The following is a 26,491-nucleotide window of genomic DNA, read 5'->3' as shown; positions in this document are numbered from 1 at the left end:
CCTTAAATCTAATTGTCAAATATTTTACAAAATGACCAGAAAAAGTTAACTGTGTCTGCATCTCAGTAAAAAAACATGAGTGGGAGGAGCATTGTGTAGAGCGGCCTGTCAATCCCCTGCTCTCAGCCAACCAGAAATCAGCTGACTGACGGCTCTTCTCTAGGCTCCTCCCTCAAGTCCTGTTCAGTTTGATGCAGACACCGTAAATAACCATTCAAGAAAGTGACTATGGAAGACGGCGACATTGTATTTTATCAGGAGAAGCGTCACTTGTAAACAAAATAAGTTGTTCATCTTCAATCTTCATCTTGGAGGAACATGTCTGTAATTACAATAACACATTTGTAGGATCTTCCGGTGCTCCAATTCATGCGAGCCTAGGTGCTGATTCATGTGGAACCTCCCGGGGACTGCGTAGTTCTTCTTGTCCTGATCTCCGCTTCCAAGGGCCAAAAACGAAATAGCGCCAGTATTTGTGGTCATTTTCTATCGTCTGGATGTGTCAGAGGTAGGGAAACCATCAATTGGGGTGCAGAGTGTTCAGGGTCAGAAGCATGTACAGTGAAAGACAAACTGGGGGAAGATGTGGTGACTGCTTTCCTGAAGTATTGGGATTTGTCAGGATTCGGATTTTCCGATTCTGAGGAGGATGGATGATGAAAATTACTATTTTATTATCTTCTATGATGTTGTACAGCGTGGTACAAAGAGGCTCAAATGTAAAATGCAAACACAAATGATGATAGATTGACAAATGTTTTATTGATGATGTACCACTATTGACCAGCAGGTGGCGGCAGAATGTTATTCCATCTGATGTAATATTTGTATCATTGTACAATGTGTTTTCTTCACTACACTGGGCACACTTAATACTTTTCTTGCGCCTCATGTACACGACCGTGTGCGCCGTCCGAGTCCCGTCAGTGATCCGAGGAAAGATATAACATGTTCTATCTTTCCTCGGATCGGAGACTCAGATCGTTTTTTACGGGCCCGTTTCACCCGCTATAGTGAATGGGTCCGTGAAGACCATCAGGGGCCACTCGGATTCCGTCAAAAACGTCGGGAGTGGCACAACGCGCGTGTGCATGAGGCATTCGATTTATCATCAGAGTGAGAGTTAAGACGGGGGTTTACCATTTAAAAATTCAGATATTTCTTTCTCCGTTCTAACTTTCTAGATTTTTAAATTTTTATGATTTTTGGTGGGGAAACCGCTGTCCCGGGCGGCCAGGGGTATGCCCCGCTGTCAAACTAATTCTGAAGCAGGGAACCATCAGCTCCCTGCTTTAGAATTACTTCATAGCAGAGGGCAAGCGGAGGGGCAGAGGGTGCTCCTCTGCTCGCCGAGGAATCCCCCGCCATAGCGCTACTTTAAGTGCCATGCTCGGGGTAGCCCTTGACGTTACTGTCCATCTATGGACAGTGACGTCAGTGGCTACTCCTGGAGCAGAATCCCCGGCCAGAGTCGGCAACGGGGATTCCGCTGAAGGAGTAGCCACTAATGTCACTGTCCATAGATGGACAGTACCGTCAAGGGCTTCCCCGAGCACAGAGCTTAAAGTAGCGCTGTGTCGGGGGAGTCCTCGACGAACGGAGGAGTTCCCTCTGATCCTCCGCTCTGAACTAATTCTGAAGCAAGGAGCTGATGGTTCCCTGCTTCAGAATTAGTGGCTATTCTTTGAGCGGAATCCCCGTTGCCGAATGATCTGGCCGGGGATTCCGCTCCTAGAGGAAACCCCTGAGGTCACTATCCATATATGGACATTGTCGTCAGTACATTGTCGGAATCCCCGGCCAGAGCCGACAGATCAGGGCTTCCCTCTAGGAGCGGAATCCCCGGCCTATGCTCGGCTGGGGATTTTGCTCCTAGAGGGAGTCCCAATGGCGCTATCTACAGGGTGGTGGCACTATCTACATGGACACTGGCACTATATAGGGGCACTATCTACAGGGGACACTGTGGCGCTATGTACATGGGCACTATCTACATGGGTACTGTCACTATCTACAAGGACACTGACACAAGGGGCAGCTAAGGGGGAATTGTACTGTATGGGGGCAGCTATAGGGGCATTATGCTGTATGTGGAATTAGTGCATTATACTGCATTGGGGTATCTATATGGGCATTATAATATATGGGTGCATCTAAGGGGCAGTATACTATATGGTGGCAACTATGGGGGCATTATGCTGTATGATGGCAGCTAAAGGGCATTATACTGTGTGGGGCAGTTATTTGGTATTATACGGTGTGGGAGGCACTAAGCATGGCACTGTGTGGGCTGAATCTGGTGTCAATGGGCGGGGATTGGGTGGGATTAGAGGCGTGGTTTAAAAGGAAAAAAAATTCCGTGCTGCACACGCCGCATTGGTTATCCATCTTTGTGATACTTGAGAGTTGGGAGGTCTGCTGGTGGGGACGACTGTACAAAAGTCTAGGGAAGGAATAGTGTTCCTTCACATGATGAATCATTGGGGGGGGGGGGTTATTTTATTACATTTTGCATGAAACCTGTGCAGAATGATCTGATGTATTTTAGAGCATTTGTTAGAAGCCTCGGTAGGGTGCAAGATCCAGTTCTCAGATTTTTCTTGTTTCCTCCTACTTAGGGTAATCCGGGCATTTGTGCGGACCATGAAATATGTGTTTGGTGTGCGGTTTGAGGTCAAAGGTTTGAAGAACTTTCAGATTGATGGACCCTGCGTCATCATCTCCAACCATCAGAGCATCCTGGACATGATGGGTAAGATGGCGGTAACACACTGTGCTGATTTTAGGGCTGTACTATTGGGGCTTATGCGCACGGCCGTGATAGGGCTGCAATAGAGGTGCAGGAGTCTTAGGCCCCATGCACACCAACGTAAAAACGGCCGAAATCACGGGCCCGTAATTACGGGCCCATAGACTTCTATTGGCCACGGGTACCTCTCCTTATGCTTACGGGAAGGTGCCTGGGCCGTTAAAAAATACAGAACATGTCCTATTTTAGGCCGTAATTACGGCACGGGCAAGCCCATAGAAGTCTATGGGGCTCCCGTAATTACGGGAGCGTTGCTAGGAGACGTCAGTAAATAGTCACTGTCCAGGGTGCTGAAAGAGTTAAGCGATCGGCAGTAACTGTTTCAGCCCCCTGGACAGTGACTACCGATCACAATATAGATCAATGTGTAAAAAAAAATAGAAGTTCATACTTACCCAGAACTCCCTGCTTCTTCCTCCAGTCCGACCTCCCGGGATGACGTTTCAGCCCATGTGACCGCTGCAGCCAATCACAGGCTGCAGCGGTCACATGGACTGCTGCGTCATCCAGGGAGGTCGGACTGGATGTCAAGAGAGGGACGCGTCACCAAGGCAACGGCCGGGTAAGTATGAATTTCTTTTACTTTTATTACGGAAACGGCTGCCCCTTCTCTTTATCCTGCACTGATAGAGAGAAGGGGCTGCCGATTAGTGCAGTGTAATTGTGCAGCGAAAACGTGCCCGTAAGTACGGGTCGAATACGTGTGACCAAGGGCCAGTATTTACGGACAGTAAAAAATAAGTTTGTGTGCATGAGGCCTTACACTGGACCTCTGTATGCCCCTGGTCTCATGGAGGTTTTTAATGTCTGGTTGGTACGTAGCTGCTCCGTGTTCAGAGGTAGGAGGAAGCATTACTTCTAGCGGAGAATATCTCCATATACATGGAGTCCGGCAGAGTCTGTATGGCAAAGCGTGCATACTGGGAATAGGAACCTGATTTACCTCCTCAATTCTGTGATGAGGTTTTCTTTGCTTTGTAATTTGTTGTAAATCGACATAATGACTGGATCAGCTTGAGAAAAACGACTGCATAATACGAAGCGTCGCTTCTTTTGTATTCACCGCCTGAAGAAATGGAGTAATGGTAAACTTGACGCCCATTGATTTTTCTTCTGCTGGTTCAGCCGTAATGTCACTGGTGCAATATCCGGTCTAATACTTATCCCAAAATATGGCAGCCTCAGTTGTGAATTAAAGGGAAAGCATCTCCTTTTCTAAAACGTTGAATTAAGACGTACAGATCTCTTGTTGCTGATTAGACGTTTTCAGCTCTTCACACGGCCTTAATATGGGCACATTTTAGTGTCCTAATTACGGCCGCAATACCCGTAACCTTCTCTGGTGATCGAAGTAGATCACAATACGGTTCTGTGGGGATCGAAGAGGTTTATAGTTTTTTTTGTAACTTACATTATCGCTGCTCACCACTAGCAATAGCAATCATTTTCCATGGAGAGCCATGCAACAGCGCCCCCATCTGTTACCCGATTAGAAAAAAAAGTGCCTTGGAAATGTAAAGAACTTTATAATAAGAAATGCCAAACCTCTTATGTTCAAGTAACAAGCAATAAGTCCATATAATACATCAAATAAAAACATTGTGTCCAACATGTAATCCGGTTCTAGCACAACTGAAAACCATTGCACAGGCCGTGTGGAGCCGACTCGTATTCATCTCTGGAAATGAAGCGTTTTTCTTTCTCCGCACATCTGGAGTCACAATTGTCCTGGCGTTCAGTTTAAGGCTGCAGGGCCCAAACAAATGGTCTCTTATTCCCCAGTCCAATAATTGCCTGTGCCTTCTCCTCTCGTATTTAGCAGATACATTATGTGCCCCCCTCTATAGTTTCTGCCCTCCTCTGTTTTATTAGATTGTGATGAATCAGCTGCTACCAACAGTTAAGATATTAACTGTCCAGGTGATAAAAATGGATACGTCTCAGGAGTGCGGCGCGGCTTCTAATCTCAGCCTCTCCGCTAAGAAAGTATTGATTTTTATTTCCAGAGTTTTGAAAGGTATTTTGTTTTTATTAAGAAGGAAAAAAATAACATAAAATTCACCGTGTGGCAGAGTCTGGCGTTCTACGATAAAAGACTAATGTTAGTTTTCCTGCCGGAGAACGCGCGGTTTTATCAGGGCCTTGTGAAGGGCGAGGCCAAAGATGGGGCACAGCGCTGTCTCCGGTGTAACAGCATCTACTTATATTAATGGGGATGATGCATTGGAGACTGTAGATGGGGACGGCTCCATAGCTGCATATGTTATTTAGTGGAGTTCACTGAGCTACTGTCACCCGCTACCACTACCACCTCCTTTTATTAGGGTCACTAGGGTTATGCCCGGCTTCCCTACCTTTTTCCTTGTGTTACGATTATCTCCTTGCCTATATGTGTGTGTGTGTGTGTGTGTACGTACGTACGCAGGGATTCACGACACACTAGTATAGTAAATAAAAGCAATATTTCTTAACTAACATAAAATACACGACACGGTAAATATTCACGGTATAGGATCATTATACCTCAATACATATCCCTAACCCTAACTCACGCTATCCTCTCTGTCCCACCCCTAACTGGCTTTAACTGTCCCTGTAACTTAAGGGTTAACTTTTGTACAGTTGGGGCAAGAAGGGGCGTGAAGGGTAAAATACCGGGTGGAAACTGTAGGAGGTAAAGGGTTAAACCTGGGGAATATGCAGGTTGTAGTGAAGGAAAGGGTTCCCAGGGGATGTGTAGGTAGTAAAAGGGGTGAATATAATACCAGGAGTTAAATGTATGGGGAGAAGGGCAGGGTAATGACCAGGGGAAATGCCCGTAGTATAGGGGGAGAGAGAGTTCAGTGCAGCTGCTGTTGCACATGGAGAGGGGGAGGATATTTAGCGGTGACCCAGAGGGGGCAGGGGGTCCTGCGTTGGTGGTGATAGGGAAGCAAGAGGGAGCTCAGCCGGCCTGCTTGTCTTATTAAACCCTCTCCGTGCACTTCTGTATGACATCACTGCGCCAAACTCATGCCCATGCAGGGGAGGGGGCACGCGTGGGAATCTCCTGTGACGTGGGATACAGCCCCCGGAGGGTAGAAAACAAGACGATGAAATCTTCAGATTGTAAACAAGACTGTGCAGCCGACTGGAGCCAACTGTTGTATATCATCACCCGGGCCATATTCCCATTGGCATATGTGTAAATCCAAACCTAAGTCTGATGGGACAATCGATACATATATACACACATCCATATATAAAACACTTCCCTTTACACCATTCCACTAATCCAGAACTCCTAGTAATCCGGCAACGGTCAAAAATCATCCCAAAGAAGGATTAGCAAAAAATTGCAGGGGGGTCCTGGGGTGGAGATCAGCAGCTACAGGCAGTACAGCCCCCATCTTTCCTGCACCCCTTTTGGTCCAGCATTTCTGATAATCTGGAATGTCGTCAGGCCTTGTACAAGCTCAATGTATGAGATGTTTGCTGGATTATAAAACCAGATTCTACATTCAGACTTTATTCTGCGCTCACGGTCAACGCTGAACTTGCTGCTGTGGTGAGAATCTTCCCCGGAGCGGCCGCAATTAATCACAATGTTCCTGCGGCACAAGGAATATCTGGACAGATCGGTCTCACGTTCTAATCAAAGGGTCCGGCTCGTTAGATCGCAAATGGCTCCAGCAGAACTCATTAAAGATGCATTATAAATGGCTAATAACACTGCGACTTTTCATCATCTTATCAGTAACCCCTTCACTGCTGGTGGCAGCTAGAAAAATCAAAGATGTCCTGCGTAGAGCATCCTCCTAATCACTGATATACTGCTGTGTATTATTATAGCCAGTTAAATACTCTGTGCTGCTGTGGGACTGTCAGTGACGGGGTTTAATTATTCGATGAAGGGAACAGAGTGGGTAATTACATAGTGGACAGAGCAGGGTCCCCAGCAGCACAGAGTATTTCAAAACAGGAGGGTCCTGATGTCCAGTCTTATGTAAATAAAGCTTCTCATTCTGTAACTAAATGTTATGCAATAGTACTGCAGCGTTCTAATAGACTTTTAATTTCAATTCCTCACAATTTACAAAATCTCTGTTTGCTGTAATTGAATTGAAAATTGTTCCAGCAGCAGAAAACCTGTGCAGAACAAATGTTTCTCACATGTATCCAATCTAGACAATCTGTGATGTGGACTCCAGGCTGATACATTTTACCTGCACTGATACATTGTATCAGACCTTCAGAAAAGGGCAGAGATTTGTGCTGCTGTTGTGCTTATCTTACAGAGTATTGTCTACACTGATACATTGTAACAAACCCTTACTTGTGAAAAGTATCAGGTCTGTACAGCTTTTCAGGTCCTGGATGTAAACTAGAAACTTTCCATTTGCTGACAGCATGCTGAGATCTTGAAAATGGTGACAAATCAAAAATGCATGACTCAGACTATTCGGAATTTGCTGAACTTTTTAATAAGGGATGAGCCCCTTAAAATAGTCAGTCGTATATCCGTTCACCTATGTGATTGGTTGAGTCCTGATATTAAAAGGGTTGTACAGGATTAGAAAAAACATGGCTGCTTTCTTCCAAAAACAGCGCCACCCCTGTCCGGGGGCTGTGTCTGGTATTGCAGCTCAGCACCATTGAAGTGAATATGGCTGAGCTACAATACCACACACAACCTGTGGACATGTGCGGCACTGTTTTTGGCAGAAAGCAGCCATGTTTTTCTGCAGATGTATGAAGGTTTAGCGCGTAGATCTCATTGTGTCTGCAGACAAATCTTATGGCCGGTTCTTGCCTTTATCTCCGTCTTATCCTGTAGATTGACAGTGACTTTACTGAAACGATGCGCTCCTTGTATAAGTCCTTGTGCTGAATACAGTGATGGTGCGTGATACATTACACATCAGGGTTGTGAGCGGAGCTGCTAATGTAAAGGAAGGAGATGCTCCGTGATCAGGGTTAAAGGGCAGCTCCACCTAAAATACACCACTCGGGCATCACATTCTCAGGAGCAGATTAACAAATAATGAGGGGTTCATGAGACTCACTACATTGTCACGTACTGTAGACTATAGGATAGTAGCGGCTTTATACTGCGACTTATGCTTTTGATTATGGCTCGCGGTTGTCAGAGCTCCGCCCCTTTGACTTATCATATGATCATCCTGTCAATAGGTTATCAGTGTCTTCAAAAATTCTCTAATAAAAAGTCAAATTTTAGTGGTTCCTAGATCTGCTGCATTATGGGTAATGTACAGTGAATCTGTAAATGTATCACCCGGTTATAGTCCTTTCTTTATGTCTCATGTAGGTTTGATGGAAATCCTGCCGGATCGCTGCGTACAGATCGCCAAGAGGGAATTAATATTTGCCGGCTCTGTAGGCCTGATCACCTATCTCGGAGGTGTCATTTACATCAACAGGAAGCGAACACGTGACGCCAAGTCAGTCATGGCTGGAGTAGCGCAAGCGATGATCGATGACAATGTAAGATTTGAATGAGTCCTGTACATCTTTAAAAAACACTGTCCATTACTGGAAATTGTTAAAATTGTATCGCTTATTGACAATCACGTCACACTTTTTGGGCTGATTTCATTCAGTTTAGGGATTTTGCTGCGTATATATATTTTGTTGTCTCTTATGTATTGCATCTATGTGGGGTTAGTGACTTCCTCCATTTTTTGATCTTGCACTCCTCCCATTCTGCCCTGGGCGATTTTAATTAGTTGAATGCTGGTTCCGACCATCCCCAGGTATATATGTAGGCTTAGTCCTAGTTCTGGGTTTATGAGCAGAGTAGGGACCCACCTTATAAAGGTCGCCTTGTCGTGGCAGGTGGGCTCACACAATTTGATCAAAATAAGCGCTAAGAACCTCCCTATTGTAAGTAGATTCAGCAGCAATGCAGATTTATTTATAGTGTTTAGGTGGCATTTGTGTTTGCAGTGTGCTGTGTATATATATTTTTCTCCCCCCCTGTAGTTGAAGGTCTGGGTGTATCCTGAAGGGACCAGAAATAACAGCGGTGATTTGCTGCCGTTCAAGAAAGGAGCTTTTCATCTCGCTCTACAGGCAAAGGTAATACACAGATCTGGTGACAATCACTTATCTCTGCAATCACACAATGAACGGGCTTTATGAGATTCAAGAAGGGCTCATTCACATGAGCGCGATTCTCCTCCGTGTGCTGTGCATTGAAACAACACACAGCACTCGGCCCCATTGATTTCAATGGGGCTATTCACACGTGTGCGTTTTCATGCAGCGACTTGAAGACAATGGGTGCGTGGAAACCAGGGACACACGTCCGTGTTCTGCCCGTGTTTTATGCACCAATTAAATTGAAAAAAAAAAAAAAAAAAAAATTCTTGCAATTGCGTGAAAAACACTTGCCACACTCGCAAAGCACACTGATGCAAAACGCAACACACATGGACAGATTTACGCGCGTAAATCTGTCTGCGAATGTAGCCGAAGGGTTATATGGAGACCGTGTGTACGGTGCACAGATTTCTGAGTGGGACGCTGCTTCTCTGCTACATGATTCAGCTGGGCAGGTGGCGCAGTGTCTGGGGGGACCTGACCAAGATCTGGAGAGACACAGCTGGTAAGCAAAAGCTGCACACAGCACCCCAAAGTCTGGTTCAAGGAAATGGGGGACAGTAGAACTGCATCTCATAGGTAACATTCTGTTTAATTAGTCCCTTAAGTTATATCTGTTTCTGGGAAAGCTGGGGAAAAATCAACATGGCTGCCATCAGCGTTTAGACCGGCTCCCCCAAACTTTCCTTGTTTGTCACGCAGCGTTCCCAGAAACAGATATAAATTCCTGGACAGTCCATAAAAATAGGGGACTTTTTTCCAGGGTTCATAACAACAATTAATATGACTATGATTTTTTTTTCTAATTGGAGGGGCGTCTACAGATTATTTGGATTATAATAGTCATTATTTAAGCGGTCGCAGTACATGCTGCTAATGTGTTCATATCCGTAGTCTCGGCTCTAGACGTGTGATACTTAGATTTGACGCATTTTGGTTTTATCCGTAAAAAAATGTTGGATGTCCAGGATTTGTGGATAAATTGTCCTGAAAAAAAGAAAACATGTTGGCAACCCTGGCACGCATATGCCACAGTCATAGAAGTCCGTGTCTCGGGGTCTGATACCTTTACATCTCACTGGTATCTGTTTAAAACAAGATGTCTGTGCTTTTCTAGGTTCCCATCGTCCCTGTGGTGTATTCCTCCTTCACCAGCTTCTATGACAGCAAGAAGAGTTTATTCACGGGCGGTATGTAAATAGACGTGTGTGGGCAGGGGGGCTGAGATTTGGCTATTAGGCCTGTTTTGTGGGTGGCATCTGCTTTCTAGATCTGTCTTATAGTGGAAGGGAGGGGGGGGGGATTAGTTGCTTTCTGCAGCTTGTGGGGACTTAATCACATTGAGCGGCTGGAGGGACCTGCAGACATTTATCAGGGAAAGCAAAAAGGAACCGATATGAATGTTCCGGGGGTTAGCAGAAGGTATGACCGAGCCATGGGGGACGAGCGGAGGATGATCGCTGCCACCTGCTGGTACCTCAGTCACGTCATACACGTACATTGTAAAACGTGATCATTAATCCACCTAGTTTATTAAATGTAAGAATATTTACTGATCATTTTTCCTGCATTTGCAATTATTAATGTTTAAATGGGATTTAGTTTCTGCAATAATGTTTGAGGTGAGGGCAGGATGAGTCAATTTACTTATTTTAATTCTCAGGGAAAATCAAAGTAGAAATTCTTCCGAAAATAGACATTTCAGGAGTGAAGGAAGAGGACATCTCCGACCTGACAGAGCGATGCTTCCATGAGATGAGGCAGGTCTACTTCAGACTCTCGGGTAAACCGTACACCCCCATCAAACAAAGCACTTCAAGCCAATAGATCCATTGATAACAGACTGAGACCCAGCAACGGAGACCACCCTGGTCTTATGCACCACGTGCCTGCTCCTCCAAAACTTGCGAGGTACAAAATAATCCAAGCTGCTTCATTACTGTGTGTTGGAAAAAAGATGTAAATGTCACAATCTCTGTTTGACTGAGGTGACGACATCGTTCATGGAACTGTTCCTGCAGGTAAAATGCTCACTGGGACTTTACTGTTTATCTGTTCTAATGTCAATAGGAAATGCTAGTATTTTTTTTTTTTACTCAAGTATTTTAAGAACGAGACGGAGTTCCTACACAAGTGGCAAAAAGTCCCATTTAGCAGATTTAAAGACCTTGTGGTGCCAAATGGGGTTGATGCCTGAAAGGTGAGCACTCCATGATGCCAGACCACAGTGAGGTCTATGACATGCCGGCTGCACTCCTTTGTAAGGGAAAAGCTGAGAGCAGGATTTGCCCATATATTGTAAAATATACATTTCAGGGCACAATTATAAGCGCTGAGTGGAGTGGTCTCCTGGCACCAACTATATATATTTTTTATCCTTCTTAAAGAGACTGTCATGGGGGCAAACCCCAGGAGCTGCTGCGGATACCTGAGATTTGAACCCCTGAACCTGTTTGTGGACTGAACAGAAGCACAAGGCCACCATACACAGGTCAGTCTGTCCCCCCAATATAATAAGCAATCCAGTATTTTTCACTCTAAGGCCTCATGCACACGACTGTAGCCATGTGCATGGCCGTGATTTTCGGGTCGGCCGGCAGCGGAGTGCCACCCGCGAGCCGCCCGCAAAACACGGGCCGTGCACATGGCCACATGAGCCTGGACCGCAGAACACGCCCGTACTTTCTGCGGTCCGAGCTCCCGGGCCATGGAAACCACAGTTGTGTGCACGGCCCGAATGAATGGGGCCGCAATTCTCCCGTGGATTTTTGGGGGAATTGCGGCCGCAAAAGCAAGTTTGTGTGCATGGGGCCTTAGAATGCTGGTTGTTAAAAAGGCATACACACTGGTACACATCTACTACCATTTTCTCGTATGGCGGCTGCATAAACGTTACAATCGTATTGTTTAACAATTAGACCATTTGTTACTTATCATTGCCATATGTTGGCACCTACGGTGTAACCGCTTCACAGGGAAAGACCATCTCAGGTTGGTGGGGCCTCCATGACAGCTCAGTTATAAGGTGGCCATACACATTAAATAACGGTCGGTCGACAGTTATTTCTCCCGACTCCCCCATAAGCATTCACGCACGGCCTCACCTGCACGCTTATGTCAGTGGAGAGAGGGGAGTAATTTGCGGCCAGACACCTCCGGGAATAAAGGATCGAGCATGTTAAAATTTGACATGCCCTGTCCTCCTTTCCCACGACATCGGTGAGGAGAATCAGCGAAGTTTAGTCTGTGTGTGGCTTTAGCCCTTGTCAGTGTAATTTATTAGTTTCTAATTACAGACTAGCATTGTGATTATTAATTGCAGGCAGCATTGATTCTATTTTTCTTATATAAATTTGATGTATATTAAGCTGTTTGCACTGTTCACACTTTCTATACTATTATATGTATGTATTTTTATACATTGATGCCAAAGTTTTGTTATAACATTCCGATTTTAAAGGGGAAATGACGTGATCAATAACACTAGGGAGACCTTGACCCTAGACCAGAAAAACGATAGAGCACTGGAACGTTCGAAACAAAGAGTGAATCAAATCAATGCTGCTTTACTCTGAATGTTGCAGCAGATTCACAGTATGTTCACACGCAGCAGATTTGTTTGAGAAATCTGCAAATAAAAATCGGTTTCATACATCTAAATGCGGTAGTTTATGCTGCTGGTGCATGGATTATTTTTTTTTTTACATATTCCATCAGATGTATGAAACGGTTGTTGAAATGTTTTGTTTTTAATTTTCCCTTTAACTGGTTGCCGACACAGGACGAGTATGCTCGTCCTGAGCGGCGAGCACTTTGCGCATTAGGACGAGCATACTCGTCCTGTGTGACAGCAGTCTCTGCCGTCTCTGTGTGTGCGATCGAGAGCGGGGCAACGGCTGTAATACACAGCCACGGCCCCGCTCTGACAGCGGAGAGGAGAGAAACATCTTCTCTCCGCTGTTAACCCATTGAACGCCGCGATGACAGCTGATCGCGGCGTTCAAAGAGGGGGGACTGCACATTGATCGCGTCACAGAAAATAACTGTGACGCGATCAAAGCCCACAACTCATATGGCCAGACAGCCCAGGGTCCAGTGAAGGACCCCAGGGCTGTCTGAACATATTTCCTGTTGTTAGGGCATGCTGAGGTATGCCCTAACAACTGCCTGTGTACAATCAGTAACAGGCTCATGTACTGGCATATAGATCTATGCCAGTACATTACATTTACAAAATAAAAATAAAAATGATAAATCCCTTTATGGGATTAAAAAAAAAAGTTAAATGAATGTAAAAAAATAAATAATGGTAAATAAATAAATAAAAAGTAAATAAAATCCACAGAAACACACATTTTTTATAATAAATAAACTTTTTCAAATATAAGTCCCAAAACATGAAATAATATAGACATATTTGGTATCGCCCCGACCGTAACAACCTGTACAACAAATGTATAACATTATTTATGATGATTGGTGTATGGTGTAAAAAAAATAAATATTAAAACTGCTGCGCAACTGCTTTTTTTCTGCATTTTAATCTAATTAAAAATGTATAGAAATTAAACGATAATGTATTTGTACCAAAAAATGGTACGTACATAAAGTACAACTCGTCCCGCAAAAAACAAAGTCTCATACAACTACGTCGTACAAAAAATAAAAGCGTTATGAGCGTCGGGATGCAAAGAGGGAAATGTAAAAAAAATTGCTCTGTCCTCAAGGCCAAAATTGGCCGTGTCCTTAAGGGGTTAAAGGGGCTAGACTCTGAAGTAAACCCCCCGACCTTCATCCGGATTAGGGAACCCTAAAGATCTACCATTGTGCCCCCTATGTAGTGAGCAAAATGTATGGGTGAGGTCAGAGGCATCCAGACGTGCAGGGCCCCTTTAATGACTGTGTTTCCCCGCTCTGTAATTTGCATATCGTGCCACAATGTGCTGTAATTGTACAGAATGGTTTCTAATGATTTAGGAAAATAATGAAGTCGGTGACTTGGAGGTTGTGGTAGTAAATGAGACAAGTGTGAAAATGTTCATGAAACCAGAATGATTTTATTAAAAGACAAACAAACTGATGTCGTGTACGGTTGTGTCAGCTTCTGTTTGTTGGCACCCAATACTCTAACGCCCTTTCCACTTTTTCCGACACATTCAACGGTGTCAGAAAAAGTGGAACAGGAGATTCTTGAAAATGACTTTCCCCATTGACGCTAACAATTCTCTCATAGCTCCGACCGTTACTTGGTTTTAAAGGGACATCATCACATCACTTTGTGCAGATTATATTTTATTATGCAGCAAAACATTCAAACAAATACATCATTAAAAACATTTTATTTCTACAAAACGGTACCGTGAAAAAACAGTGGTTTTAAAAATATTTTGGATTTTGACTGCGTTAACGTGATATGTGACTAACAATTTAGGCTCTTCATCTGCGGTGTCCTCTCGATATGTAGTCGGCATTCCCTTCTTTACTTATTCGGTTGCGATTTGTCGACTTTTTCTTTATATTGCGCTCTCCTCACGGTTATTTTGCGTAAAATCCAATTCATTTACACAAAGAAAGTAACACATTTCTGACTTCAATTTTAGGTGGTGATTTTGCCCATCATTTAGCGTACAGCTACTTGGCCAAATCAACCAGCAGCATTTAGACAACCCACCTATTGTTCAATGCAGCCTCTTTTTGTAACGTGTCATCACATGCGACCAGCGCACACGAGCCACTATAGCCAGGCTGCAGCGTGAACCGGCCACGGCTGTTTTTTTGCGCTGCCACGGTGGGTGTTTTCTTCTTCCTGCAGAGGTCTGAGGTTTGTGCTGATATGGACTGTAAACAATATACAGTAACGTTGTGTTGTGAGATACCTGGAGCTGACGGATTGTGCGGCTCATCCCTGATGTTTCATATTATTTGTGGCGGTCAGAGCTCATTCTTGCAGGAGCCTAAAACAAGAAGAAAAAAAGCTAACGTCACAAATTTTCAGAAACAAATAATCTCTTAAAAAGCCTAAAATAATTCAAACATTACACAAGTTCATCCCAACCTGAGGCTTCATATATGTATATGTAGTCATGGGGGAAGGGACACTATTTAGTGGCATTTCGATGTTTCGATATGTGTTGCTGCATTCACTAGTTAAGCTTCGCGGTGAAATCGCATACGGCATGTTTTCCTCGTATTTGTGCTGCGGAAAAGTTTACAATATTCTGCGCCTTATATTTCTCAATCGCTTGCGCTGCGGAATATTTATCTCCTAGGATTATATTGTAAAGTTTTTTGCAGCGATTTTTTTTCTGCTGCGAAAATACGAAGCAAATATGCCATGTGTGACCGCACCCTAAAGGGGCATATCTGCAGCTCCCATTGAAATCAATAATAAATCTTCATGTAGTGGCTGCAGCCAGAATATTACAATGTCACTCTGTGTGGCCGAGGATTTGGAGCGCTGTATTAGAATTACTGAACTCCTCACTATAAAGAAATATTAAATTAATCAGAACAGAATTTGAACACTGAATGAAGAGGTGATAGATCTGAAAGACGATGCGACTCGTCTACGCCGGGTAATTAACCAGGTTTAATGTAATAATCTTCTTTCTTTGCGGCTGCGGTGTAATTACCAGGGAGTCTGCTTTCCCAGGAGGGGAGAATCTATTGTAGATGTGAGGTTTTCCATGAGTTTATAGTTACTAGCCCCGTGGAGATCGCGGTTGGGAAAATATTCAATAATTGTCATGTCTAGTGGGATATTTAAACCTGTGCTATGTGTGGCCCTTCCACCCTCTCAGATGCTTCATTAGCTGTGACGAGATTTGGATTAGGATCATAAGGACAGTTTGTGATTTCCGATTATTGGATGGCGTCCTAATAAGCGCAGAGCAGAAATAAACACGTGGAAGCCGGCGAGCAGACTGGATATTGTTGACTGTAAAAACTGAACCTAATTACTAAGCAGACGACCATTGCTGCTGTGGCCGGCGCGGTGTGAGGTCGTTACTGCGTCTGATCGCTGCGCCAGGACGGACGGACGCTTTTAGAAGACACTCGTGAGCTGCTAGACTGATATTTTAATCGTCATTACTAATTAGGGCGCAATAATATGGAGGCAGGAAGAATAAACGGATGTGAAACCGACCTGCTAAAATTAAAAGTAAGGACAAGGAGGAACCAACATTAAGAGAATAGTGAATCTGTGTGCTGTGTGACATTACTTGGGGGATGACACTGAAATTTTGAACGGCTTACTGGACCTTTAAATAAGGGAATCTAATAAGATGTCGTATAAGATGTATTCTCATGTGCTGGTTGGCGCTGGGCAGAATTGACTGGCTTTGTGGTTTCATCTTTTCCTTCGTAGCTTGTACAGATGAAACAAGTACTGGTGCCATTTACACCCTAAGGATAATGAATATGTGCAGTTTGCAGCGGTTGTAAAGTGAGGTTGTGTATTTAAATGCAGCTTGGTTTGGAAGCTTTGTTCCAGAATGTATTGGTGAAATGCTTAAATGACAATTCCTTAGTGTACCTAATACTACTGGATTTTCTTTGCAGGGCAATGGCGGGGGAATTCCTACTCTATGTTCAATATTATACAATCCAACGTCCCCAGTACTGATTTCTAGGTGATGTTCTTGGGAGCATGGCCAAAAATGTCACCACTTTCTCTATGGGAAGTCTCCAAACCTTTTTGTTTTCCGATGACAGATCTGCAGCGTGCCATACTTACATGTCTCCAGACGCTCTTCCAAGAATGAGATCTGCTCGCTGAGTGAGTCTATCCTGTCAAGTTGCTGGAAGGAATGCGTCAGGAACGTGATGGGGCTCAGGTTCTCTTCAGGGGATGTGTTCGACAGACTGTGAAACGGAGCCAAAACCAACTGCAGTTTCTGTACGGAGAGAATACAGGGAATCAGTGACCTCCCGGGAGACAATCAGAGCGACACGTTGGTCCTTCAATCATCCATTCTTGTGTATCGGGACTGCGGACATTACGGAAGGTATTATAAGGATATTCATACATGTAGCGGGATTTGCAGCGGGATTCACCCCTTTTACATTGAAAAACGTGAACGTCCTGCACAGAATGAGAATGCGGCAAGTTTAAAAATCGGCAGCATGCTCAGATTTCTATGTGGATGAGATTTATTTTAAAGCCCCATCCTTTGCCTGTGACGGTCGTCTGTTGCAGATTTTTTGTGTGGATTTGCAGGTGGAAAATTTGCAATAAACCTGCTACATGTACAGGAGGCCTAAAAAGGCAAACACCAGATCTCCCCCTCGTGAGGGACCCAGTACTGTGCACGCACCCCTATTATTTATGTCATTAGGCGTGTTCTAAAAACCGGAAATGAGACTGACGAAGGGAGGATTCTGCTTATAACTATTTATTAACAATCCACAGTGAGGTAAAGTTCCGGTCTAAATATGAACGTCATCAGACAATAATATCCAAAATGAAGTCCTACCATCTTCATTATACATGACCGTTTATGAGGCTACGAACAAAATCACTGCCTGTGTTACATTGTAATATATGTCAGAGCAGATATAATACAGGAGTCAGTCAGAATATTTGTGTATAGGTTCAGACAGCACCAGATACGTGGAAGGGTGAGGGGCCCAACCCAAACATAAATATAAAAGAGTATCCGGCACACCAATTTTGAAACAAAGGTATTTTTTATTTTGTTTTGGTTTTTAATGCCAGTGGCAGAGTGCAACGTTTCAGTCTAAGTGACCTTCATCACCAGCGCCATGATACAGCGGCCAGCCGCTATCAGCACCACCAGCGCTCGTCAATTCAGTTTCCCAGCACGGCTCAGTGCCTGATGAAGGTCACTTAGACTGAAACGTTGTACTCTGCCACTGGCATTAAAAACCAAAACAAAATAAAAAATACCTTTGTTTCAAAATTGGTGTGCCGGATACTCATTTATAGTCAGTCAGAATATCACGTAACATGCACTACACGTAGCGGTTATATTAGCGATAAAGAGAAAGCCGACTGTATAAAACATGGAATTCTTATTTCATTTATGTTATGTTTACAAACAATTTAAAAAAGTATTCCACACAGATGAGAGGGGGGGATCATCAATACAGGGGGGGGGGGGGTTTATCACATCTCTATATAGCAGTGCCATGGTACAATATCTATGGCAGGCATATCGCAGGACGCCACCCTCCTATGAAGTGATGCTGTAGATAAGACCAAGGTATTTGATTAGTTCACATGGACCAGGTCATCCATAATTGGTCACCAACCCCATCAATAGATCGTTCTAAGGTTGTAGCGCCACCCCCAGGCGGAAGCTGAAACACGCGTGGGGGCAGGGCGTCACTCCAGGGAATGTGCATGACAGGTTAGTACATTGCTCTCTTCTATTATATATCATACCTATTGCATTTAGCTCTTCCATAGAGCAGACATAGCACTACCATTGTGATACAATATTTCATAGACTATATATGTTGCACATTAGACCAGAGTGTGACTTTATTGCTGTTGTCCGTCATACATTTTATAGTTAGATGCCTGGCATAGATATTGTACCATGGCACTGCTATATAGAGATGTGCCCCGTCCCCCCCGTATTGATGATCCTCCCTCTCATCCCTGTGGAATCCTTTTTTAAATTGAAATTGTTTGTAAACGTAACATAAATGAAATAAGAATTCTAGACTCTGTAATATATTAATGTGAGTGCAGCCGCGTTACTTTAGGGAGTAATAATATAGAGTAACGTACATGCGTGCCGTGGTATACGGAATAACCCAAGGCCACTATTTCATTACAGGATATGGCGATAGGCAGAAAACTCGATCATAAGACCTGTGTAGTAATTCTCATGAATACATCGTTCTACTTCTAGAGATCAACACCTTTGTATTGCTGTGATGCCCAATCCTAATAGAGGATCCCGAGACCAAGAGGAAAACATCCGGATTGTGTCTGATCGATGGAAATCACAAGTCATCACTGCTCTGTCAATCCGGCAATGTGATTGGATGAATCCGGCCGTCTCTTCCGTAATCATCGAGATTTATCAACGTGTCTGCGGATATAATGTATGAAAAAATAGATAAGATTGTTCACAATAATATCCCATAATTAATAATGCAGAGAAGGTAGAACATACAGAAGTGTCTTCCATAAAACTGTGTATAGCATCATCTGTGTCCAAAACGCTCCCCTACATTGTTACCCTTTATTCTGGTGTCGCCCCCTGCTGCTCCAGGATGGGATATTCCAATTGTGAAACTGAATGTCATACTTTGTCAAAATAGTAAAATAAAGGTACAGTGGATTATTGTGGATTACGTGGGGTCGTCTCTCCAACATATACGAGATCGCACAGACCTTTAGTGGCATAAAAAAGACGCCTCGCATGTGAAAAGCTCTGATGGGGGATCCCTGCAGCTCTAGGATAGGCCTGATCACAATGTTCGGATGTATTAGAAGGTGATCAGGGATCCCCCATCAGAGCTTCTTTCACATGCGATCTCGTATATGTTGGAGAGACGACCCCACGTAATCCACAATAATCTACTGTACCTTTATTTTTCTATTTTGACAAAGTATGACATTCAGTTTCACAATTGGAATATCCCATCCTGGAGCAGCAGGGGGCGACACCAGAATAAAGGGTAACAATGTAGGGGAGCGTTCAGTCACTTTTATGGAAGACTCTTCTGTATGTTCTACCTTCTCTGCATTATTAATTATGGGATATTATTGTGAACAATCTTATCTATTTTTTCATACATTATATCCGCAGACACGTTGATAAATCTCGATGATTACGGAAGAGACGGCCGGATTCATCCAATCACATTGCCGGATTGACAGAGCAGTGATGACTTGTGATTTCCATCGATCAGACACAATCCGGATGTTTTCCTCTTGGTCTCGGGATCCTCTATTAGGATTGGGCATCACAGCAATACAAAGGTGTTGATCTCTAGAAGTAGAACGATGTATTCATGAGAATTACTACACAGGTCTTATGATCGAGTTTTCTGCCTATCGCCATATCCTGTAATGAAATATAATAGATAAATCTGCTGTTGAATATTGGCCTTGGGTTATTCCGTATGTATGAGTCAGACAACCAACTACGTGTAGTGCATATAACGTGATATTCTGACTGACATCCTGTATTATATCTGCTCTGACATATATTACAATGTAACACAGGCAGTGATTTTGTTCGTAGCCTCATAAACGGTCATGTATAATGAAGATGGTAGGACTTCATTTTGGATATTATTGTCTGAAGACGTTCATATTTAGACCAGAACGTCACATTACTGTGGATTGTTAATAAATAGTTACAAGTAAGGAGAATTGCCGGGTCTCACTTTGGCCACCAAAACCCACACGGTAAACAGGCCACTGACTGGTGATACCACAAGATCCGCTCAATAAAATGAAAGCCGGAGGGGGAAACGAGCTTTTCTAATAGACATGAGAGAAAACCTTTATATAATGATCTGATCTCGGATGTTTGCACTGCCTGTGTCACATCTGTGATAGTGTCTGGATATAGAATGCCGGAATGTAAAGATAGATTAGGGTTATATTCACATGGGTCGGTCTTGTGGCTGCGGTACATCACTGGATATTGCACATGTTCACAGCACGTTTGACGTATAAATCAGGAAAAGCTCCCGGCGTATTTGCCAAGTACATGCCAGTGTGATTGTGCAGTGAACGAAGCTGGGCTGGAACAATGAGAAGTGCAGGACACTGATTGGTCCCTGATTGGTCACTGATTGGTCAGCGTCATACACTTCTGTACAACACCCAGTTGGTAAAAAGTAAAAACACACCCAGTTGTCCATTGAGAAACTCATTAGCATAAATCTAAACTAGCTCATAACTTGCTCAAAAATAATTTGTTTTTCAAAATAAAAACCACTGTTGTTTTCTACATTCCAGCGCCGATCAGATTATGTAGGAGACAGGGCGCTAATAATCTGGTGACAGCCTCTTTAATACCCTGACCGTTCTAGGAACATTCTCTGACATGAAGGACACATTTGCAAACAACTTACATTGGGAAGATGGAAGAGAGTTCAGGTGCAGGTAAATTTTGTCAAAACACAATTTGCCTAGAAGACAACTACCCCTATTTTCCACACTACTAACAGAACAGTATTGAATTGTATTCCTAATAATGAAGATCACCTTTATTACAGTCACGTAGCCGATATTCTAAAAACCAGCCGTGAGCCCAGAAACGTTATCCCTCATATACTGTCTATACTAGAGGGAAGCGTCTGCACCGCTATCCCGGCATTCAGAAAAGCCCCCCGACATGTTCCGCTGAGATGACGTCCTCAGGGGAACAGCGCTGAGGCTAGAGGAGGACAAGGCACAGGAGCCAATCAGGTGACTTGTTGTATCGTAGGTCATTCAGAGACATTTGATAGACAGCGGACTTAGCCAATACACAAAAGCTCCTACAAGAGCCAATTGCTTCTTATGTACGGAGCACGCTCAGTAGCACCAAAACACAGAGTCTGAGGATGGGGGACTGTGGACTGCGCATGTGTCCGGACTCCGTTACATTTATGCTCAAAGAATCAGATAACGGCACAGGAGAAGCACGGATATGGATTCTGTTATAGACACTCAGGGGAAGAATTGTTGTCAGTGAATAGAGCGTCACCTCTCCTGTATGACTGATAAATCACAGACAGATAAAGGCGTCGCTTATAGAACACGTCATGATCAATCCATAAATTCACTTCATATTAACAGAACATTTTCATTATCACTTAATTATTCATTTATACAAAAACGACAACATACAAGTAGCAGAAGTTCTATATGTAGATGATTTCAGATGGAGGCAGAAAATGTAAAGCCCGATGGGTCCAGCGCCTCTTCCTGCAATCATTTCCGGACAAGTTTTCCCCGTCTGGGGCATAAATTCTTCTGACTTATCCCCCAAAATGTCAAGACTTTGGGGTCCTGTTGTGTAAAAACCCGACATGTGGAGACCCCTTCATTGCTGCATAGTTTTCCCTACATTTTTGTACATGAGCCAATAGCCCCATAGACGACGCCAGAACTTTGGCACTTTAGAAACTGTCTGATGGTTTAGATCTTACCATCTACTGGATTTCTAAAACCCTTCATAGTTGGTAGGAAACTACAAAAAGAACATCCAGCACAGAGATGGGACCCTAAAATGTTTGACCTCAGCCGTGTACTTGGACCGCCACGCTCTATGGCGAGAAGGTTATGAACGAGAAGGTTTCTGTCCTCTCCGGTCTGTTACAGATGGATTTCTTGTAGATCTGGATCCTCGTTCAGTAATGGCTAGTATTGGTCTTATTATTTTAGGTGAATATGATTTTGACGTATTACCGAACAGTTCCATGGCGACTGACAGAAGAGAACTGGTAATACTTCAAAATCAGATTCTCCTAAAGTAATAAGATGCATTGGAACGTTCGATACACATATGTATCAAGTTACTCAAATACTCCGTAGATAATGGTTTTTACTGAACGAGGATCCAGATCTACAAGAAATCCATCTGTAACAGACCGGAGAGGACAGAAACCTTCTCGTTCATAACCATCTCGCCATAGAGCGTGGCGGTCCAAGTACACGGCTGAGGTCAAACATTTTAGGGTCCCATCTCTGTGCTGGATGTTCTTTTTGTAGTTTCCTACCAACTATGAAGGGTTTTAGAAATCCAGTAGATGGTAAGATCTAAACCATCAGACAGTTTCTAAAGTGCCAAAGTTCTGGCGTCGTCTATGGGGCTATTGGCTCATGTACAAAAATGTAGGGAAAACTATGCAGCAATGAAGGGGTCTCCACATGTCGGGTTTTTACACAAAAGGACCCCAAAGTCTTGACATTTTGGGGGATAAGTCAGAAGAATTTATGCCCCAGACGGGGAAAACTTGTCCGGAAATGATTGCAGGAAGAGGCGCTGGACCCATCGGGCTTTACATTTTCTGCCTCCATCTGAAATCATCTACATATAGAACTTCTGCTACTTGTATGTTGTCGTTTTTGTATAAATGAATAATTAAGTGATAATGAAAATGTTCTGTTAATATGAAGTGAATTTATGGATTGATCATGACGTGTTCTATAAGCGACGCCTTTATCTGTCTGTGATTTATCAGTCATACAGGAGAGGTGACGCTCTATTCACTGACAACAATTCTTCCCCTGAGTGTCTATAACAGAATCCATATCCGTGCTTCTCCTGTGCCGTTATCTGATTCTTTGAGAATGCGCCGACTCATAAATGTAACGGAGTCCGGACACATGCACAGTCCGCAGTCCCCCATCCTCAGACTCTGTGTTTTGGTGCTACTGAGCGTGCTCCGTACATAAGAAGCAATTGGCTCTTGTAGGAGCTTTTGTGTATTGGCTAAGTCCGCTGTCTATCAAATGTGTCTGAATGACCTACGATACAACAAGTCACCTGATTGGCTCCTGTGCCCTGTCCTCCTCTAACCTCAGCGCTGTTCCCCTGAGGACGTCATCTCAGCGGAACATGTCGGGGGGCTTTTCTGAATGCCGGGATAGCGGTGCAGACGCTTCCCTCTAGTATAGACAGTATATGAGGGATAACGTTTCTGGGCTCACGGCTGGTTTTTATAATATCGGCTACGTGACTGTAATAAAGGTGATCTTCATTATTAGGAATACAATTCAATACTGTTCTGTTAGTAGTGTGGAAAATAGGGGTAGTTGTCTTCTAGGCAAATTGTGTTTAGAGATGGAGGAGAGTAACATAAGACTGCAGGATCCGACTCACCTGCTCTAGATCCTCAATCTTGTTCCTCAGTTCCTGCATTTCTTTCTTCATGGGTTCTGTTCCTCCTAATAGACAAGACAAAGCCGTTAGCAAACACCAGTGAATAGAAATCCTCGGTTAATATTCTATTCTATCTGTTTTGGGGAAAGAGTGAGAGACCTCAAATATGGCAGCCATTAGGGATCCAACAGGAGTTGTCACCCAGCTTTCCCAGACTTCTGAAGGGCATATTGGCCTCGTTTGTGCTTCATTCCGCTGCTCTCATATTACTGCACAACCGGGAATATTGTATAATAATTCATTGCGGTTCTTGGTGAACATTTTATTACTTTCCAAGAAACAACAAAATACAAAAAATATTTCCTATAAATGAATGTGTCATTATCAGGATTCTCTTCAGCCATATCTTTATGGCCACATTACAGCTTTCCCTGACCCCTGTACAGCAGATCTGCCTAGTTATGCAGCGATACACTCTGTGGACCTGAACTCTTGTGGGAGAAGTCATAACGGCTGACACTCGGCTTCCCCAGAAGGACATTCAACAAGAAAAAAACAGCTGAATAGAATTTATCTTCACTGAACAGACGCCATTGCTGTGTATAAGAGCCGTGTTGATCCTCTATGTAAATTGTCCGCGTCTTTGATGGTTGCGTCGGCAGCCGCGCATTATTACTCACGGTACGAGTTTGATGTGTCACAGCGCGTACCAAAAGTAATAATGTGCAGCCACCAACCTCGCCGGTCTCTGGGATCTTGTGCTGTGCATTCAAACCAAGCTCGGACTGTAGTAAAACTCCCATCATCTCCACTCATCCGTGCGACCCAGAAAATGCAAGTTTAATTTTGGCTTTGGAAATGGTTTGCTCCAGTTTTGAGACATTATTACGCATTGAGGCTGCAGTGAAAACAGTCTGGATGTGGAGAATCTGAATAGAAAGGATGAGGGGACGCACCGAAACTAAAATGTTGGGATACAAAAAACTTGTATCTATGTCCAAATTCATTGTGTTCTTTGCAGCTTTGTGGAGACGGATTTATACAGGAAGTTCACATCTTGTATAAAAAAAAGGTCTATTACCCACTTGTAGGTGACAGGTACATTAAATGTACTATCATGTTTTATCCACAAGGTGGCGCTCAACTGACCTGTCCCATTCACTGAAGACTGTGAGGGTGTTGGGGGAGCAGACGTGGTTTTCTCCACTTTATGACATGACTTCCCGTCATTGGAAAGACTGAATCCTTCAAAGCAGCCGCAGTTGAAGCTTCCTGAGGTGTTGATGCAGCTTTGAGAGCACTGGTGCCGCCCGGCCTCACACTCATCCACATCTGGAGAAAAGAAAGAGAACACTCAATTATTCTTCTTTATCACAGCAGTGGAACCAAAAGATAGAAGAAGGATTTACCATCATCAGATAAAAGTGCACACAGCAGATTTGATGCAGATTTTGCTTTTGCATTTCACACCTTCTACATTGAACATCCAGAACAGTAAGATCCGAAAATCCCTGAGATCCGGATGGAAATACGCAACAAATCTGCTACATGTGCGGCGGGCCTAGATTTCTATGTCCTAAGAATTTCATTAATTAAAAACATTGTGGTGTAAATTGCACCAGAAAAAAAGGTCACAAGTGATAAACTTCTCTTATAAGTCGCCAAATTTAAGAAGTCGAGTAAAGTTGTTGTCGATTCTGAGGAGCCGTCGTTTAGGACACAATAAGAGATGCGTGAAAATGGTGCAAATTATGCAGCAAATCTACAGTTGCGCATATCAGACACTTTATTTTCTGACTGCTAATTAGTGAAACCTTTTAACAAATTTGGAGCAAATCACCCCGACTGCCTCCGTTACTAATACGATACTCTTAGTAATTGTGGGCCCCTGTCAAATTCGGGGATTGTATACAAGGCGGAAGTGTTGGGGTTTTGTCGGGCTCAGTGCTCATTGAGGGGCCACATTGGAGCTATAATCCAGCCTGGGGCAGAATATGTGACGTACCAGCCTGGGGCAGAATATGTGACGTACCAGTTTGGCAGTGACTTCCGCTCCAGCCCTCAGCACACTGACACCTGTTGTAGCTGACACATGTTCCTCCGTTCCGGCATGGAAGGTGACAGGACACTAAGGGGAAAGAAAAGTGGAAAATGAGTATTATATCGCACGCAGGACCCACGTCCCTCACTACTATATCATCAGAGGAGAGGCCCTGCAGCCTGTGCATGTCATACAGGAGATGATCAATCACTGACTCTGATGCCTCCATCCCCCTCTATTGAATAGATTGTTTTTCTTAATAAATGGCCTCTAGGTGTCACTATTCTGCTATTATCTCAGGGAGATTATCAGGACAGAACTTCTAATCAATGTACAGAACATGTTGTATTTTCTACATCAAGTGTGCAAAATACTCTCCTCCAGAAGGAAGAAAACTGTGACTACCCTGTAAGTCAATGTCGAGCCCTTTAATGAGCTTCAAACTTGACTTTAAAGTGTAAGTTTAATAGCCAAACCAGAGACACTAAATTCCTGGGGGTTATATACCGGATGTAGCGTACAAATCAATTCAGCTGCTGCAGAAACTCTTGGCTATGACACCTGTCTTCATGATTACACAAAACTGGCAACATTTCCAGCAGTAACATCAGATCATTTTTACACCAAGTGATGAAGACCTGGGAAGCCAAATATCCACCGCCCCCACCTAATCTTTCTGGGAACGCTCGTGCCTGTTCTGCCCCTTCCCTCCCAGGTCAGGAATGGAGATGT

At 43.7% G+C, this 26,491-nt stretch overlaps 2 protein-coding genes across 9 annotated transcripts in view; one reads left to right on the top strand and one right to left on the bottom strand.

Moving 5' to 3' along the window:
* AGPAT2 (1-acylglycerol-3-phosphate O-acyltransferase 2) overlaps positions 1–12,141 on the top strand; it is a 29,673-nt gene extending 17,532 nt beyond the window's left edge. For all 3 annotated transcript variants that reach the window (XM_075834630.1, XM_075834628.1, XM_075834631.1), the window contains 5 exons: positions 2,619–2,752; positions 8,118–8,293; positions 8,792–8,887; positions 10,029–10,101; positions 10,575–12,141. In XM_075834630.1, the coding sequence (XP_075690745.1) occupies positions 2,619–2,752; positions 8,118–8,293; positions 8,792–8,887; positions 10,029–10,101; positions 10,575–10,738 (643 nt within the window). In that variant the 3' untranslated portion in view covers positions 10,739–12,141. The remainder of the gene's footprint in view (positions 1–2,618; positions 2,753–8,117; positions 8,294–8,791; positions 8,888–10,028; positions 10,102–10,574) is intronic.
* A 1,807-nt stretch (positions 12,142–13,948) lies between these two features.
* EGFL7 (EGF like domain multiple 7) overlaps positions 13,949–26,491 on the bottom strand; it is a 143,443-nt gene continuing 130,900 nt past the window's right edge. For all 6 annotated transcript variants that reach the window (XM_075834623.1, XM_075834625.1, XM_075834624.1 and 3 more), the window contains 5 exons: positions 25,751–25,846; positions 24,868–25,050; positions 23,719–23,783; positions 16,650–16,809; positions 13,949–14,865 (listed from right to left, as the gene is read on the bottom strand). In XM_075834623.1, coding sequence (XP_075690738.1) covers positions 14,843–14,865; positions 16,650–16,809; positions 23,719–23,783; positions 24,868–25,050; positions 25,751–25,846 — 527 coding nt within the window. In that variant the 3' untranslated portion in view covers positions 13,949–14,842. The remainder of the gene's footprint in view (positions 14,866–16,649; positions 16,810–23,718; positions 23,784–24,867; positions 25,051–25,750; positions 25,847–26,491) is intronic.

Source organism: Rhinoderma darwinii, chromosome 8, assembly GCF_050947455.1.
Source record: "Rhinoderma darwinii isolate aRhiDar2 chromosome 8, aRhiDar2.hap1, whole genome shotgun sequence".
Lineage (NCBI taxonomy): Eukaryota > Metazoa > Chordata > Amphibia > Anura > Rhinodermatidae > Rhinoderma > Rhinoderma darwinii.
The sequence above is the reverse complement of the archived record's forward strand: the minus strand, read 5'-3'. Positions and strand labels throughout refer to the sequence as shown.